This window comes from Vanessa tameamea, chromosome 2, assembly GCF_037043105.1.
Source record: "Vanessa tameamea isolate UH-Manoa-2023 chromosome 2, ilVanTame1 primary haplotype, whole genome shotgun sequence".
Classification (NCBI taxonomy): domain Eukaryota; kingdom Metazoa; phylum Arthropoda; class Insecta; order Lepidoptera; family Nymphalidae; genus Vanessa; species Vanessa tameamea.
In genome coordinates, this window is record NC_087310.1 from 8636814 (window position 1) to 8655692 (window position 18879).

The following is an 18879-nucleotide window of genomic DNA, read 5'->3' on the forward strand; positions in this document are numbered from 1 at the left end:
AGACTCTTTTATGCCTTCAAAATTAAATTTAGCCTGTAACCTATATCATACCGATCAATATCCTTCATATCTTCTAAATTGCTGGTTAAATTAAAAAAATGTACTGTATTAGCACACTTGAAAGCCATTATAATAATAATTATAACTTTAGGTTGGACTGTTCATTCCCATGTTGCTGGACATATGTCGAGATATCTCGATAAACTACAATAATAGACTTGTTTTGTGTACAGTTATGTTTCTTTTTTCTTTATACATTAGGAAAAAATGTAAGGTGAACCTGGATTGAATAATTTATTGGCAATGAAAATATATATGTAGATCTAGAGGTGGCCATTATTTTCTCATTTTTACCTTTTAAAAAATCTAATCTAATTAATTTAAAAAAATGATTTTATGAAATTTTTGACTAATCTTATATCACAAATTAAAAATGATTATGTTAATTAATACCAAAATGGAGTGGGTATACATACTTTGTATAAATTTTTTTTTGTTCTATTAACATATCATCTAGTGATAGGAAACTATGTGAATTTCAGCGATGCCAACATTTCTTTTCGACAGCGTTTTCTTTTCGAATTTTTACTTCTTAAGTTCATAATTTTTGTAATCACTCAAATTATTCACCACTCATTCTTGTCATAAAAATATATCTTATGAATTTTTTTCTTATTGGTATCTTAGGTTTATTTCTTATAACTAGAAGTTAATTAATTCTGTCAGACAATCCCAATTTTTATTTATTATAACAATTACAAGTTACAATACAAACAAAAAATTACAATAAAATATATTTTTTATTTTGACCAATAATGTTACGGTCGAAACGGCAGGTATACGTATGTCGTATATCTATACTTATAAGCCAAGTGTTATAGATATAACACAGGAAAAAAACTCCTTGACATGACAGCGGGATAGATCAAAATTACAGCATACAATTTATTTTGCCTGGATATTCTCTTGACAGATTACATAATAATAAATTTGGATAACACAATAAAGTGTTGTTATATATTATAATTTAAAAAATACATAAATCATATACGTATAAATATAAATTGCCTTTGTTTCAAATGTACGTTAACTGTTCCTTATACTTCACAGTTCACATCAGGAGAAATATTGTATCAGCTTTATTAATTGTTTGTCAACCTGTGCTTGAATGTGCGTTTTTTTTTATTTAAGCTTAATATTTTGTGAAAGTAACTAATCCTGTATTATATGTTACATAAATGTTATAAGTTATTTTATTTTTTTAGAAAATGTTATGTTTAAGGGATAAATATAAAAACAAATAATAAAATAAAATGTTGTTAGTAAGTAGAGATTGAAAAAGCAACAAACCGAGAAACACAGTACAGTAAGAGATACTTTCGCAATTATAATATTAGTAATTTAAAGAAAAAAGGAAAGAAGAAAAAGAGGAATGGAATGAAAAGGAATGATTGTGTACAATAAGATAAAGGGAAAAAAAAATTTAAATGAATTTAAAAAAAAAGTCTAAATTACACCTACTAAATGATATTCCGTTGTCCTTTTTAAATAAGTCTGATCAGTTTTTATAAAATTTAAACACACGGCATATTTATATAAGTGACAACTGACGCATGTTTTACTTAGAACGTTTTAAGCAAAAGGTGCGTCAAATATTGTGACCATTTGTAGCAGGTTCTTTTATTTTAAACTGCAACATTATATGTCGAAGGTTTAAAATAATGGGCAATATTTGACGGTATTGAGGTATTGAAAATAAATTTAATTATGGTAACTCAAAATGCCAAAAATGGCAACTTAAGTTATTTTGCAAGCATATGGTTATGGGGTATTTCCCCATACTTCTCGTATTATTTTTTGTGTCATTCAATTATTATATATTGGATCTCAAAAGCTAAAGATGATCCAGACGAGGTTTTTGTAATAATCCTGTAACTGCAAATTGAAAACCCGGTTTTCCGCTGTGTTGACGATTTTGAAGTGCAAATTTTAATGGACGTTTAAAATCTAATTTAAAATATTGTAAATGCCGTACAGGGACCGCTATGCTTACCAAAGCGGCATGTGAAATAATATTCTCTCAAATATATTTCATTATGACTACAACAAGAAACAGATTTATAAAAAACATGTAGTGTTATATTGTATGCTATACAAGGTATTGGTGAGCATGGTGATTGCATAGCATTCAAACCAACCAAAGATATGTAATATAAATCGAATGAGTTAATCCATGTATAAAGATGAAGAAAATAAAGAACGTGATGCTAACTACAATGTTTTAATTTAATAAAAAGTAAACTTAAATATTTGTATTTTTACTTTTAACCAAGAAAGGTTAAATACAGCGGTGGATAAATTGGCAGTTAGTTTAAGCAATTTTCACTGCAGACTGGCAGACAGAATTATTATTTTAAAGATTGACGATTTGCACTACAGGAAGTTTCAAGTTTGGTGTCGGTCAGAATGGCGGGTGTATGATTTCTAAGTAGAACCCAACTATTTGGCCTTTACTAATTACTGAATAAATTTACAAGAAGTAAAAGGAAACAACTTGAAATCAATTAAAAACCTCTACAACTGAGCTACTACACTACATGAGCTTTAATACTTCTTGCGCTGAAAACGAATGTTGAATTATCGAAAATCTGTATAATAATATTTATGTAATTTATTATAAAAAGCTATATTATTACCGCAGGTAAGAATTTATAAAATTAAAATTTATAGATTTTTTAAATATATCAGAAAAAAAAACTAGCATAGTAATCATAAATTGATGATATTTATTGTTTATAGGTTAAGTATATTTTACAGATACAGAATACATAATTTTACAGCCCATCTACTATATTGTTCGTAGCTGGCTATGTGACTAGCCCACATCCATTTGTTTTGTAGTGAATTAATTATTGTCTTCTTAGAGATTTCCACATTCTTTATCTTGTCCAACTTCCCTTCATCTTTATTTGAGTAGTATAGATTTTGTTTTAAAATCGAATGTCGAAGTCTGGCAACCGTAGGCATGGTAATATTACTGAATTCATCTTCTACTTCATCTAATGTAATTTAATCCAATGCATATTAATTAAACTAATAGTGTATTTAAATATTTTTTGGAACAGAATTAAAATGACTCAAGCTCAAATAATTAACATTACCATAAAGTTTGAAATAAAGGCTTCATTCACAAAAATAAGAAAAATCTTCAGAAACAATTTGCAGAAATAAATTCATACCTGTCACAGAGAGTTTTTAGAATTAGACAAGAAAATGAATATTCAGAGCTAAAACAAATAAATGCTGGAGTACCCCAAGGCAGTGTACTAGGTCCGGTCCTGCATCTTGTACACACCTGCGTTATTTCAGAACTAGAAAATAATTCCATTGCAACATTTGTGATGACACAACTGTTAGGGCCACAAGTGTTGGTTATGCGGAAGCAGTGGAAAAGGCCCAAGAAGCCATTATACGATCTTTAGTTGGGCAAAAAAATGGCGCATTAAATTAAATTAATCACCTATAAAAGACTATCATCCGGAATACAAAAATACCCACGATATACTACACGAGAATAATGTCAAATACTTAGGTATGATTCTAGATGCAAAATTTTGCTGGAAGGCTCATGTAAAAAAGAACAAGCATAACAAGATACTCTTATACAAGCAGATCCTCATGCCAGTATGGACCTACGATATCCAGCTCTGGAACTGTACCAAATATACTAACGTACAAATAAACCAAAGATTATTTTTAAAATAAAGTACTCAGAAGCATTGTAAATACACCATAGTTTATAAGAAATAACGATCTACATCGTGACCTTAAAGTAGAGTTTGTAGCTAGTGTTATTAAAAATACGCCGCAGCTCATAAAAAGCGACTACATTATCATTTTAACGTCGAGGCTATACAGCTTCTGGACAATACAAACATAGTGAGATACTTAAAAGCATTAACCTTTTGAGTTAGCCTATTCGTGTTATATCAATATCAGTGAGACATTAAAATTAAAATCAGATTAACAAAGTGATTTATCCTTAAAAGAGTCCATGAGTAAAGTGTTAATGGATGCATCTAATGTTTATAATTTATTTAGTATTTTAAGTTATAGAAACATTACTAATTAGTCTTTAGGCTAGATTGTAGTTTAATGAAGTTTTTATTGCTTAGGAACATCATATCATTAAAAATAAATAAAAAGAAATAATGGACTAATCGATGAAACTTATTGAAACTGAAAATGTTCATGTCAAAATGCTTAATAATATACTATATAGATTTTATATTTTGTTTGAAATAACTCAAAATTTTAAATATCAAATTTCAATAATCAGCTTTAGTCATTATTTGTTCGATTCAATTAAATTTTGTCTTTTTATAATAATTTTAACTGTCTATTTATATGTATTAAGTATAAAGAGCTTTTTCTTCTACAATTGTTTTTTTTTTCTTTTCTCTGTAGAGTTTAGTATATTTTTATGTACTTGTTGACTTCAAATTATGAATAATATTTGAAATTAAATTTATTAGCGGAAATTGCGTCAATATTATTTTATGTAAGCTGGTCACATTGTCATTCATTTTTTCTAAAATTTCGTGTCAGGGCTCTTGCTGTGGCAATATGGCTGTAGCTTTCGAGTTTTACTGGTAGTGCGCGGTGCTCTAATCATTTTCAATATAGAACGAAGTATTTCCGACGGATCAAAAGTTTCATTTTTAATTTTTTAGTGATTACTGTATCTGTTTACTTTGTTTTTACCCAAATTGTGTAAGGATTTTCTAAATTTTTCAATCCGTCGTCACCAGAATTCACGCGACGACAAAATGGCGTCGCTTGACAAGATTTTGCAGCGAATTATATTTTTCAATTTTATTGGCTTATCATAAAATAATTTAAAAAAATGTCACAACAAGTGTTTCAATGTTTTTATATTAAATGAATTGAATACATTTTATTTATTTCTGTCCGCAATTATTTAAGATACAGTGCATTCAATAGAATTTCAACAAAATGCTCTTGGTAAGTGTTTTAAAAGCATTTTTTTGCCTTTAATTTAGTATATATTAATATATTAGCAGTATTTTCGGGTTTTTAACAGTACGAGAATGTTCTAGAAGCTGTGGGTGTGGCCGTAAAAAACGAAGAATATTTGAGACGTAATAGTGAATAAATCGTTTTCTACGATTGTTTACAATAGTTTTTTGTGTTTTTATGTATTAAAACTTGTTTGTTCCACAAAATAATCCGTTTTCACTGCTTCTTTGTTACGTAATCTTACCCAAGAGGCCAATAAAAATGATTTTGGAAAGGGACCCATTTTTGCAATTTGGCTTTGAAAATTGGTCTTACCAAGTACTACTGATGTAGGCAGATGCAGTTGAGGTTATGTTTTAATATATTTTGCTTTATTTTAGTGCTGAGGCTATTTGGAAGTGAATTACATAATTGTTCATTCCTATGTTTTAAAATTATTCATTTTTGAGTAATTTCTTTAAAAAAAGCCGAAAAATGTTGTGTAGGTGTTTTATAATTAAGGTGGTTACTCGAATAATCAATAGAAAATGCTGATGATATAGATTCCTTGTTATCTCTCTTAATTTACAAGGGGGAATATCCTTGCACTTTACCTTTAATGATGGTAATTATAGGTAAATTGACCCCCCCCACTCTCTTCATATTCACACTAGTGTAGCGAGTAAAACACTTTTTATTTTATTTGATGCTTACATATTTGTAATCATAATATGTACTTTTATTTTTTTCATAATAATTAATATTTTTATCCATTAATCTTTTCATTATTGATTACAGTGCTGCTTTCAGTATGTCTTTATTATTATGTTGTTTATCACTACTTTATGCAAATAATTGATTAATTTTAGTTTTGTTTTTCTTTAAAATACTGTTAACATGTGTATATTGTTCCAGAAGGGCTCAATGAATGAATCTGGGAGTGACTCTATGAGTGACAAAGGAGAGAAGAGTGATTCTAGTGGTTCAGGCTCCGGCAGTGAGAGGTGTGTATTATATTTAATAACTTCAGATTAATTATGTGAATGTTTATTCAATAATAAAATAAATTCCTCATCAGTGACAGTGGTTCTAGTTCTTCTGGATCTGGGTCAGCTGGCAGATCAGGATCTGAGAAGTCTTCTAATGCAGACAGGTCACATCTTAGCGATGACACAAAATCTTCACCAAAACATAGTATCGCTAATTCTTCCAAATCTGATCATCACACTGATAAAGATTCTTCAGATGACTCAATATCAAAACGAAAGTCAAGAAATAATCATGGAAAGGTGAAATCAGATCTATGGGAAGATAATCCTGATATATATGGTATTAGGAGATCAGCCCGATCAAGAAAAGAACCAGATAGACTAAAACTTGCTGATAGTGACTCGAGTGAGCGAGGACGAAGTCATAGAAAAAGTAGAAAAAAAAGGTAAACAACCAATACCATTTAATACATATTTCAAAGTTTTTGAAATTATAAGTCTGAATATTTGGTGCCCACTAAGTAATCAATCAGTTAAATTTTTAGTTTTTTGAATTCATCTTACCTGAATATTAATCATAGCCAATCCACTAAGTATTATTTTAATTTATAGCAACTCATGGAATTCAGATACCTCCGATAGTGATAGTGATTTAAAGGGTTCCCCACCTCCACCCTCTAAAAGACCAGGCCAAAGAAGTGTACCTCTAAGGAAAAAGAAACCATCGAGAAGAAGAAGATTTACCAGTGATGAAGATGAAAGTACAGAAGCATCCGATGAAGAAACTAGGAGGTAATGTAGAGGTTTGAAATCAAGTTACTATTTTTTTAAAGTACTTAATAGTAACAATTGTAATAAAAAAGTATTTGCTTTATTATCTGACATTAGTTTATTGCCAAGATGTGAATTATACAAATAAATAATCAACATTAAAATATTACTTGGTGATAGAACTTATAAGTCCACCTGGGTAGGCACCGTCACATATTTTGCATATTGCAATGAAAGTAGGAAAAAGAGATTTTATATTTATGTATTTCATGTGAATTGCTAATAACTCAGATATATTGTGCACTACTAAGATTTTATGATTAATATAACTTTATTTATAATGCAACACTATTACACTTAACCACTTATTTCCACTTTAATTTTACTTCATCAAGCTGTTGACCAATGATATCGCGTCAATTTGCTGTCAAATGTTGTTTATTTGGCTTTTCTCCTCTTGCGGTTGGAATAGAGTATATATATCATAATGCCAAAAAGCAAAACTTAGTGTTGTTGTGTTCCCGTTGAAAGGGTGAGTGAGCCAATTTACCTAAAGTTATGAGACATAACATCTTAGTACCCAATGTTCGGGCTGCAATGGCACTGTAAGGGATGATTAGTATTATTGTGCCAATGTCTATGTGCCATGGTTACCGCTATAATTGGTTGGTCAATTTATCGGTCCATTATAAATGTTTGGTGTGATGTTTTAATTTTTGCACAAACAAGGAAGTTCAGACTACTAGCTGAAGCTTTACGTTTTTGATTACAAATTTAATTTTTATATGTCTTATAACTGTAAGTAAACTAATTGCCATGTTTTACATATGATATAAACTTTCTCATCCTATTTCAATTTCTTTAAATGTAAATGTTTAAGTTTGTTTAAATTAAACTTAAACCAAGATTAGTTAAAGTTTAGGTCTGTGAAGTTAAACTTCAAATTTTTTGCTCAAAGAACACTAATATTTTATCAAATAAAACATACCTATAGAAGGAAATTTGAGAAAAATTATTAATTTACTCATCAATCTTCGTGTAATTGTTTTATTGTAAAATACATATTATTTTTATTGTTATTTAACTTTTGAGGTTAATAAGAATTCCCAAAATATCAATATATATTTTTTTGCCATATTTTAAACTTCAATGTGTGCATTGAAGAGTTATAAGAAATGGTTTTAAATTGAATGATTTTAGATTATTTGATGCTCTTGATGAAAGTAAAAATACTATAATTAAGGGCATTTCCTCATCCATACAATTTTTCCTTGCCTAGATAGACCATGAATGAAGAATAAGAAATAAGGTTGTAAAATTCATTTTTAGTGAAACTGTTGAAGCCAAATATTTCTCCTATTTGTGATAGAAAAAATATATTTAGTAATATAGAAAAAGGCCCCTTGCCTTGAGAAGTGTATTGATTGTTTGTATGACATATTAAATCTGGCTCGATATTATGAGTACGCATAAATATCTGTAATATGTGTGAATATTCTGAAAAAAGTCAAACACCATTTGTTTTCTCTACTGAATCTAGCTGGACAATGTAAAATATATATGACTATAAAAAATGCGAATGGAGTTGAAATCACAGCTGCATTTAATGAATTGGCTTTTTTATAGATGATTGAATAAAATCATTATTACTTATTCATTGACCTGAAACTCTTAAGACAGTGTTCAGACACTCGATAGGTGAAGTGAATTGAGAGTTAAATTTTAAGGATGAATCACAATTTACAGGAGAGAGAATAAAGATATAATTAGGGAAGAAGAGAGCTATAGAAAGAAATTTTATTTCTAACAATTTTTTTTTAAATCCGTATTAACTACTTCACAAATTATGAATCTGAATATTGCTGATAAGAAAATATAATTTTCCTATCAAATACGCTCGTGCTTGTTTGTGCAATCGTATGTTTTATCCAAATCTTTTATATAAGAATTCGTAGTCTCAGGTCAGATGATATATAGAATTATTTTATCTGTCAACAACTCTTCTCCGGTATCAAGCGAGCAGAACGCAAGCAATCTTCGAAGGTAAACAAGCGGCTTGTGCGTGTTTACTGCTCAGTCAATTGTTGCTTACTTCAAAGCGGCAAATTTACATTATGCGAATTGTATATGTAGTAGAATTTGATCCTTTAATGTTTTTTTTAACAACCGAGAGCAAAGATTTTTTTTTATTTTGATCATTATAATTTATCTTCTCGATGATCGGTTGAGATCCCTTTTTGTATACTAAAAAATATTTACCTACCCACATAATCTTTAAAATGTTATTAGTCGTTTTTTCAAGTCAATTGAACTTACTTATACATAAAATGTATATAAAAAGTAGCATCAAAGTAAAAATAAAAAATGCGGTCTCTGTTGACTTATTAGATTGCCCTGGTTGAATTTTCATGCTCTATTTTGACATGTATGCAAGTATATCTTAGGATCAAATAGAAATCTCCTCTTCTATCTTTATGAATAACTTAGTTCACAAACACTGCTATTGTCCATAAAAATGCAAATTTGCTTCTTTTTTTATTTTTATATAAACCGAATATCTGCTTTGTGATAATAGTAATTCATTGTTATATAAAAGAGATATATTTTATTTTATTTTCATTAGGACAACCAACTGTAGATACAATATCACATCCAAAATAAAAAATTACATTTCAAAATTATCAAGGCAAAAGTTCTACTACTTACAGGTAGTCTCACCATGCATTATCATTTTACACAATATAATTATTGAAAATATGAATTAAACATAAGCATATAATTAGAGATATCTAAATAGGTACATTTTGCCGTGAACATCGTAGCGCCATTTTAACTTTGGGATTAATTCAAGATGGCGGCCAAGGACATACAAGATTTCATGCACTATTTTAAGAATAATACTTAGGCCAATAAAAGATCATTTTATTGATCATTTTCTTAGCCAGTATTTATGCGAATGTTTTATATATTTTTTACAAATAATTATCATGATTTTTAAGAGACTCCTATAAACATAATACAATATTTATTTAATACATGTCAGAAATGTGTCAATGTGATATTTCATGTTCCAACTTGTTAGATGACATATAAAAATGATAACTGTATGCGAATAATCATTTTACAATTGTTAATTTTAGAAATAACACAATATGTTTTCTTAGTAGAACAGCAACACGGCGTACTGGAGCTGCTGTTAGTTATAAAGAAGCCAGCGATGAACAAACTGACTCTTCAGACTTATTGGAAGTTGAAGGGGAGGGAGAAGTTGAACCTGAACCCGAAGACCACAGTGAAACTATTGAAAGGGTTCTTGGACATCGAAGAGGAAAGAAAGGAGGTAAATTATCAATTTCAATTAAGTAAATTTTAGTTTAATAATAATAATCAATCTTGACACATGATGTCTTTATATTTTAAATTAATATGTGTTACTTGCATTATTGTGGAATGTAGTATTAAATTTTAGCTAATGTCTTCTTATCATTGTCCAGTCACTGGAAATGTGACTACAGTTTATTATGTAGAAGAGCATGGTGATCCCAATGAAGGTTGTAATCCCGAAGATGAAGAAGCAACTGAACCTCAGTACCTGATTAAATGGAAGGGATGGTCTCATATACATAATACATGGGAGTCAGAGAAAACAATTAGTGAACAAAAAGTAAAAGGTCTTAAAAAGTTAGAAAACTACATAAAGAAAGAAGCAGATCTTTCGTGGTGGAGGCAGCAAGCAGGTCCTGAAGATATTGATTATTTTGAATGTCAATCTGAATTACAGCAAGAATTGGTCAAGACTTACAATTTTGTAGAAAGGATATTTGGTAAATATAGCTGTAATTGTTAAAAATATCATTGTTTACTTTTATGAGTTTAATATCTGATTAAATTAACATTTTTTTAGCTGAACAAACAAGAGAGTTGGAAGGTGGTGGAACAGCTCATGAATACTTTTGCAAATGGGAGTCATTACCATATGCAGATTCAACCTGGGAAGATTCTTCTCTCATAGAAAAAAGGTGGCCTGCAGAAGTTGAAACCTTTAAAAGTAGAGAAGCTGCGAAAACTACGCCATCAAGACATTGTCCTGTTTTAAAACGACGGCCGAAATTCCACCAAGTAAAAGAACAACCCGAGTATATGGGAAAGGATCAGGTAGTTATTAAAATAACAAAATAAAACAAATGAATTCCTCAATCATTTATTTAATTATTTTGTTTTACTTATTAAAAAGATCATAAATCATTTGTTTCCAGACTTTTATATTAAGAGATTACCAAATGGATGGATTAAATTGGTTGATACATTCCTGGTGCAAAGACAATTCTGTCATATTAGCTGATGAAATGGGTTTAGGTAAAACAATACAGGTAAATTATTTAGATTTATTTATATTATAATATATAATTTATACCAATAGTCTAAAATATTGATATTTGTCTTTTGTTTCAGACAATATGTTTTTTGTACTATCTATTTAAATCCCAACAACTGTATGGCCCGTTTCTTTGTGTAGTCCCTCTAAGTACAATGACAGCATGGCAAAGAGAATTTACACAATGGGCACCTGATATTAATGTTGTGACTTATATTGGTGATGTAACAAGTAGAAATATTGTAAGTAAATCGAAATTATTATATAGAATTTATTCAGTCATCCACTAGAGATCGTAATTTATTTAAAGTTTGTTAAATAACTTATTATAAATAAAATAAAAATACTCTTAACTTACAGATCAGGCAGTTTGAATGGAGTTTCGCCAGTTCAAAAAGATTAAAATTTAATGCAATATTAACTACTTATGAGATTTTATTAAAAGATAGGCAATTCCTGAGGTCTTTCAGCTGGGCTTGTCTGTTAGTTGATGAAGCACATAGGTTAAAAAATGATGATTCACTTTTGTATAAAGCTTTGAAGGAGTTTGATACAAATCACAGGTTACTGGTTACTGGAACACCATTACAAAATTCCTTAAAGGAATTATGGGCACTTCTGCATTTTATAATGCCCTACAAGTAAGAACATTTTAAATAATAATCTAAGGAATATAAAAAAAAAAAAAAAAATAAAAATAATAAAATAATATAAAATAATCTTATTTATTCATGTAGTTTTTATTATTTTTTGTATAATATGCCAGTTATGTATAACTACAGGACTGTTATTTTGTCTTTAGATTTGAATCTTGGGAAGAATTTGAGAAAGATCACGAAGATGCCGCAACTAAAGGCTATGAAAAATTACATAAACAATTGGAACCTTTTATATTGAGAAGACAAAAAAAAGATGTAGAGAAATCTTTACCTGCAAAAGTAGAACAAATCTTGAGGGTGGAAATGACTTCGATACAAAAACAATACTACAAATGGATTCTTACAAAAAACTATAGTGCATTGCGAAAAGGTGTAAAGGGGTCAATAAATACATTTATAAATATTGTGATAGAACTGAAAAAGTGTTGTAATCATGCACTCTTGACTAAACCGGAAGATTTTGAATCAAGAGCATCGCTTGCTACTACAGATGCTGTTGAGGTATATAACATTTTTGTAGTTTACTTTTTATGTGCAATTCCTATATGTATTTATATTTAACTATATACATATCTATTATTTATAATATACTTGCAAACCTCATTGATGTTTGAAAGATTCATTCTATGACATCTGGATCAATGAATGACAAAAAAAGTTTCTTGTTCATGTTCCTTTAAATATATTTTGTTTTAGAAACTTCTAAGAGGCTCTGGGAAACTGCTATTATTAGATAAATTATTGTGCAGGCTAAAAGAAACTGGCCATAGAGTTCTTATATTCTCACAAATGGTAAGAATGTTGGATATACTTGCTGAATATTTACAAAGGCGTCATTTTCCATTTCAACGCCTAGATGGAAGCATAAAAGGAGAAATAAGAAAGCAGGCTCTTGATCACTTTAATGCTGAAGGCTCGCAAGATTTTTGTTTTTTGCTATCGACAAGAGCAGGTGGCCTTGGTATTAACTTGGCAACTGCAGATACTGTGATAATATTTGACTCTGATTGGAATCCACAAAATGACCTTCAAGCACAAGCTCGAGCTCATCGTATAGGACAAAAAAATCAGGTAATTATTGTTTTAACTTTTATTTACGATATATTTAATCAAAAATTTTACACGGTTTTTCGCAATATTCATTTGTAACATTCATTTCGTAGGTCAATATTTATCGATTGGTGACTGCTAGATCTGTAGAGGAAGACATAGTAGAAAGAGCTAAAAGAAAAATGGTTCTTGACCATTTGGTCATTCAGAGAATGGATACTACTGGCCGAACTGTCCTTAACAAACGAGATGCCTCCGGCACAAGTGCAAATAACCCTTTTAACAAGGAAGATTTGAATGCAATTTTGAAATTTGGGGCAGAAGAATTGTTTAAAGATGATGATGAAAATGATGAGGATCCTGTCGTAAGTATTAAATATATTCAAATCAAATCAATAGTATGTTATAATAGGTCTATTTTTTTTAATTTTTTAAATAATTGTAATTTATTTTTAGTGTGATATAGATGAAATTTTGCAAAGAGCAGAAACTCGAGATGAGGGACCTGCAATGGCAGGGGATGAATTACTTTCTGCATTTAAAGTAGCTAGTTTTGCATTTGACGAAGAAAAAGCTGTAATGGAAGTAAAAAAAGAAAATAATGAAGAGGAAGGCAAAGATTGGGTATGTGAATCATTATATTTGTTCATTGATTATTTCAATGAATGTTTATTTATATGTGTTTAGAATATTTATAATAACCGAAAAACATTTTATAGGATGACATTATACCAGAAAATGTAAGGAAAACCATAGCTGAGCAAGAGAAGACTAAGGAAATGGAGGATTTGTACTTACCACCTAGAAGAAAAAACATGCAGCAAAACAATGCTGATGATAGTAAGTATTGAGCACGAAATTATACTTTTGTTCGTATCATATTGATTTGATATTTCATTAATTGAAGTTGCGAGTATTTTGCATTATCATGGTGATTAAATAATCTGTGAAATTGCATTAGAAGGTGGCCGCAAACGTCGTGGTCGCAGTGGTGGAGACGGCGGCGACGGTGGTGACGGGGCGGATGGCGAGGGGGACGTCGACAGTGACATATCTGACGCCGATGTTAGCGCTGACGACGACCGACCTAGGAAACGAGGCCGTCCTCCTGCGTCGCATAGGGAAAAGATAAAGGGATTTACGGATCAGGAGGTAAGATTGCACCTAATTTTAACTGACATGACATAGGAAGTCATAACAAGTAATTTCTCTTATTACTCCTTTCAGTAGAAGAATTATTAATGAAAAGCATTTATGGTCTTATTTTAGATTCGTAGATTTGTCAAAAGCTTTAAGAAGTTCTCCGCACCTTTAAAGCACCTTGATAGCATAGCTTGTGATGCTGAGCTACAGGAAAAACCATTAGCTGACCTCAAAAAATTGGGAGAAATTCTTCAAGAGAGATGCAAAGCTGTTTTAAATGATACAACAGAATCTACTAGTAAGTAATATTATTATTATTTATTAATGTATAAAATAACAGCTATGTATGCTATAAATATGTGGGTCATACTTGATAATTTTAGACGAGCATAATGATGGCCGCAAAAATGCAAGAAAGACTTTCAAACTTGGTGGTGTTCCTGTTAATGCAAAAACAATGGCGGCCTGTCAGGACGAGCTTGCACCTTTAGATGATTTCTTACCACAAACTAAAGAAGAAAGACTGAAATGGCAATTAGATTTCAGGTAATGTTTTAATAAACATGAGTTCAAAATAACAAAAAAATTACTTTGTTCAACATTTAATATTAATATTTATAATTTTAGGACAAGGCCTGCAAATTTCGATATTGAATGGGGAGTTGAGGATGATTCTAAGTTATTAGCTGGTATTTATCAGTATGGTATGGGTTCTTGGGAAGCGATAAAAATGGACTCATCATTTGTTATTGGTGATAAAATTCTTACTAATGAAGACAAGAAACCCCAGGCGAAGCATTTACAATCAAGAGCAGAATACTTATTAAAACTAATCAAAAAGTTACTTGATCAAAAAAATGGAAAACAAAAACAAAGAAAACCAAGAATGAAGAAAGGTGCTAAAGAACCTGTAACGAAAGACACTGTTGACGAAGACATGAGTTCAGGCAATGAAAGCAAAAAAGGGAATAAAAATGCAAGGAATAATGATAAAGGAGAAAAGGTTTGTATATATAATTTAAATTTTGTATGTAAGTTTACATTCAATTTACAAGTAAATTTTAAATAGATTACTTTTACATCTTATTTTATAATATTTCTCACAAATTCTATTTTAGGGAAAGTCAAAACTCGAAGATATTTTAACGCATGATGAAACATCCAATGACAGAAAAGAAAAGGACAGGAAACGCACAAGAAAAGAGGGTAAAGATCGACCCAAAAACGATAAAATTAAGGGTCGCAAAAAGCCTGCTGGACCTATGCATTTCACTGCTAATAATGAACCAAGAGCTTTAGAAGTTTTAGGTGATCTAGATCCATCGGTATTTGAAGAAGTATGTTTGATTTTATTCCATAAATTTATTAGGTTGCCTTTAACTTTTATGTAAAAATGATTTATTGAAAATATTATTCCAGTGTAAAGAAAAAATGAGACCAGTTAAGAAAGCTCTACGTGCCCTTGATAACCCAGATCAAACTCTCTCAGAAACAGAACAGGTATCCCGAACAAGAGCCTGTCTGACACAAATAGGAAATCAAATAGATATATGTTTATCTGAATATCCAGATCCTGAAAAAAAAGTTGAATGGAGGAGTAATCTCTGGTATTTTGTGTCAAAATTTACAAATTTTGATGCTAAACAGTTATACAGGTTATATAAATATGGTTTGAAGAAAAATGTAGATGGTAAAAAAGATGGAAAACACAAAGAAAACAAGGTATTATTTAAACTTGTTTCAAGTAAATTTAATTTCGAATATCAGTTTTTTTAATATTTAATATTTTATTGTACTGTTTTAGTTAAATGCTAAAAATAATATAAACAGCTCAAATAATCATGTAAAATTATATAAAAAAGAGGTAAAACATGATGAAAATAATCGAAAAGAGAAAAGAACAAAGGCTGAAAAAGACAAAATAGATAAAAATAATGAAAAGATACCCCACGCATCTGGTGTAAAAAGGAAACTTGAGGAGGGAGAATGTGACCCAGAACCAAATGAAAACAAACGACATGAGAGGTAAGTGAACACTGATATATTTTATCATATTTCCTTATATCTAAACATTTAACTCATTCAGGTGCACAGTTTCCTCGCTTTGTCGTTGCAGAACATCTTTATTTCATAACTTTTTTAACATCGCTAACTTTTCCTTTCATCACCATTGCTTCTTCCATACCTGCAGACATAAACACAAACAAAAGGAACGCAGAGATAGGGAAGGGAGCTTGAAGCGGGACGATTTGATGTACAGAGAGCGGAGCCGGACGGAACGAGAGAGAGAACGAGACCGCGATCGAGACCGTGAACGCGATCGTGATCGAGATCGAGACCGAGACAGGGAGAGAGATCGAGATCGAGATCGCGATCGCGACCGGGATCGGGATCGCTCTCGTACGCGAAGAGACAGCGGCGGTGTTGGCCCGCCACGTGTGCGTCCGCCCTATGCGCCTCACGCGCATGGCGACCATGCTGCGCACCCGTCGCATCCGGCACACCCTGCTTGGACGCCGCCCGCCTATCCGGGTCCTCGTCAGTACCGTGGTGGTGATCGCAACGCTCGGCCACATGATAAGAGACGGTACACATTGTGTTATAATCTTTAAATTCATTCACATTTGTACAGAATATTATTTATTTTTATTAAAAACTCTTAATAATTAGGTTTGGAGGATATGCAGCAATGGGTGGTCCATACAGTGGATATTACGAGGGTACGGCGATGGCAGGAGGGATGGGTTTTCCTCCTGTACGTCCATACCCGGACGATTGGCGTGGTTACACACCACAGTCTGACTATCCATACGACGAGCGAGATTACGAGCGCGAAGTCTATAGAAGAGATTATGATCGGCGGGCGCCACCGACTTAGCAAGCTCATCGATTGAGCTGTGAATGTTCTCTGTAAATATAGTAATAACGATAAAAATAAATATGTAAATAGTCAATAGATATAGATCTCTTTCCGTGGACGCTGATTTAGACGTAAAGTGTAAGTGACAAATAGTGCTGTGGTTTTTATCTATGTGATAAGCGAAGAGCATCATCGATTTTGACTTGAGACATTTAATAATATTGTAACCGTGTTTTGTAAGTGAGACTGTATAGTAAATTTATTTATTTCCAAGTCTGTCGATTATTTGTTAGTGTACAGTTTTAGACAATATTATTTTTACATTGTTTCAATTTGTTGCCAATTTTACCGGTTTTAAATAGTAATATCTTAATCTACTATTTCTTGATTTTCTATTAATTTAATGCCAATTTTAGGTATTTATTTGTCAACGACAGGTGATATGCGTATATGATAGTCAATGTACAAAATTCAACAATTATTAGCCGATTTGCATATAAATAAAATCATGTGCAGTTCAGAAAATTGTGTATAGCTTAGCACTGCACATTAATATTGTCATTGCATTTTGGCAGTGTATAGGAAAGAGTTTCATTGTATTTCCTTTCTCATTAAACATGCATTTCTGAGTCCAAGCGGGATTCGTACAGTCCTATTTTTATACATATGTAAAGTCTTATTCTCTGTTACATGCAATTGAGTGTAATAAGAGTGGAAGCGTCTTGGTATAAACCATGATAAATAAACATATTATTAAAAGTTGATTTATGTCTATCAATTCTGTCCTTACCCTGTGATATTTTATTTTTATACGTCACCCGCTGCTGTTTCGTTTGCTTGATAATGATTCAAAGTTCAGAAGATACGAATAGAAGTATTCAGCAATATTATACATAATAAAAATAAAGTTATCATACCAATGTGGTAATGGTGTTTTCTTGTTTCCGTTTTTTAAGGAAAATGTATAAATAGAAGTGATTATGATGTAATGTATGTCTAAAATATAAATAATAATATAATCTCCTGGAAGAGTAGTGAAAATCGTTTTTTTATTGCGAAGTTGCGGCTAATGTACGAATCATTTTGTTTAAGGCAGACATTGGTCTGGCGTCGATTGCGACGTGTGTTAATTTAGTCCGTAGATGGTTAAAGGCTATCCAGTATTTCTTTAATTAATGCCCAGTAGAGAGGGCGGATTACAGATAGTGTTTGTATAAAATTGTCAAAAAGTTATTGGAAGTAAGCAGAAAGTCACATAGTTTAAACAGGTCTGTTATGAAAATTAAGTTTTAATTAAGAAAAAAAAGAAACCATAGCTTTTTAGGACGGTGAATTAGAAATTACCGTGGCTATTTATATATTATTAGTCTGATCTGTTGAAATCAAATTTGTAATTAGTCCTAGTAGAGGTCATTCTGCAAATTTAAATTCGTCGTTAGCCTGTACGGTTGTTTATGTAGTCTCGGGTTCACACCCGGTTGTCAATGAATCCTCATTTTGCCTATGTATAATTACGTAAAGTCTTATTGATACACAGGTGACCTCTCCTGTTGTCGGATGGCCGTTCTCCCGGATTATGAGTGAGATCATGGAGAGTGCACCTGTGTCCGCGCACAAACTTGTGCTCTGTCTTCTGTGACAAAATTAGTCACCGTAGTCAAAGTCTGGTCAGGAGGACAGTATTAGCTATTTTATCCTAGCAATACTTCATTGTATTTCTATTTTCTTTGATTACTTTGTGAGTAAGCATACATTTATTAAACAATAAATATTTAAAAAAAAAGTAAATTAAACTAACAGCCTGTACTTGTCTCCCATCTGGCTAAGGCCTTCCCTTCTTTTTTGGAGAATTTGGTTAGGAAGCAAATAAAGATAAAAAAAAAATCGAAATTACAATAAGTACGCGACAGTACTAAGTACACTTTGTAAAATCACCAGGCGAAAAATACTAATTAATATTAAAATATTGCAAATTTAAGATTGTTTTTATAGGTCCCCACCTAAAAACAGATT

The 18879-nt window shown here is 31.0% G+C and overlaps 1 protein-coding gene across 7 annotated transcripts; it reads left to right on the top strand.

The window, feature by feature from the left end:
- The first annotated feature begins 4609 nt into the window (after positions 1 to 4609).
- Positions 4610 to 17630, top strand: Chd1 (Chromodomain-helicase-DNA-binding protein 1). Of its 7 annotated transcripts, none has more exons than XM_026637964.2 (24): positions 4610 to 5025; positions 5935 to 6023; positions 6098 to 6454; positions 6621 to 6800; positions 9944 to 10119; positions 10274 to 10603; positions 10684 to 10934; positions 11036 to 11149; positions 11232 to 11396; positions 11515 to 11795; positions 11957 to 12314; positions 12510 to 12884; positions 12977 to 13228; positions 13320 to 13487; positions 13583 to 13703; positions 13825 to 14015; positions 14133 to 14304; positions 14390 to 14552; positions 14634 to 15009; positions 15125 to 15343; positions 15426 to 15728; positions 15811 to 16031; positions 16198 to 16593; positions 16677 to 17630. In XM_026637964.2, exons 1-24 carry the CDS (start codon positions 5017 to 5019, stop codon positions 16882 to 16884), a joined length of 5475 nt encoding a protein of 1824 aa, XP_026493749.1. In that variant the 5' UTR covers positions 4610 to 5016; the 3' UTR covers positions 16885 to 17630. The 7 variants fall into 7 exon arrangements, with proteins under 7 accessions (XP_026493749.1, XP_026493751.1, XP_064076892.1 ...); XM_026637966.2 differs by having other exon boundaries at positions 16267 to 16593; XM_064220822.1 differs by having other exon boundaries at positions 9947 to 10119.
- Positions 17631 to 18879: the final 1249 nt, after the last annotated feature.

Bases quoted from the DNA above. Each gene is read 5' to 3' on its own strand.
- Chd1 (XM_026637964.2), top strand. The intron at 10,935-11,035 runs GTAGTTATTAAA...ATTTGTTTCCAG, and splicing joins AGTATATGGGAAAGGATCAG to ACTTTTATATTAAGAGATTA. The intron at 14,016-14,132 runs GTAAGATTGCAC...GTCTTATTTTAG, and splicing joins AGGGATTTACGGATCAGGAG to ATTCGTAGATTTGTCAAAAG.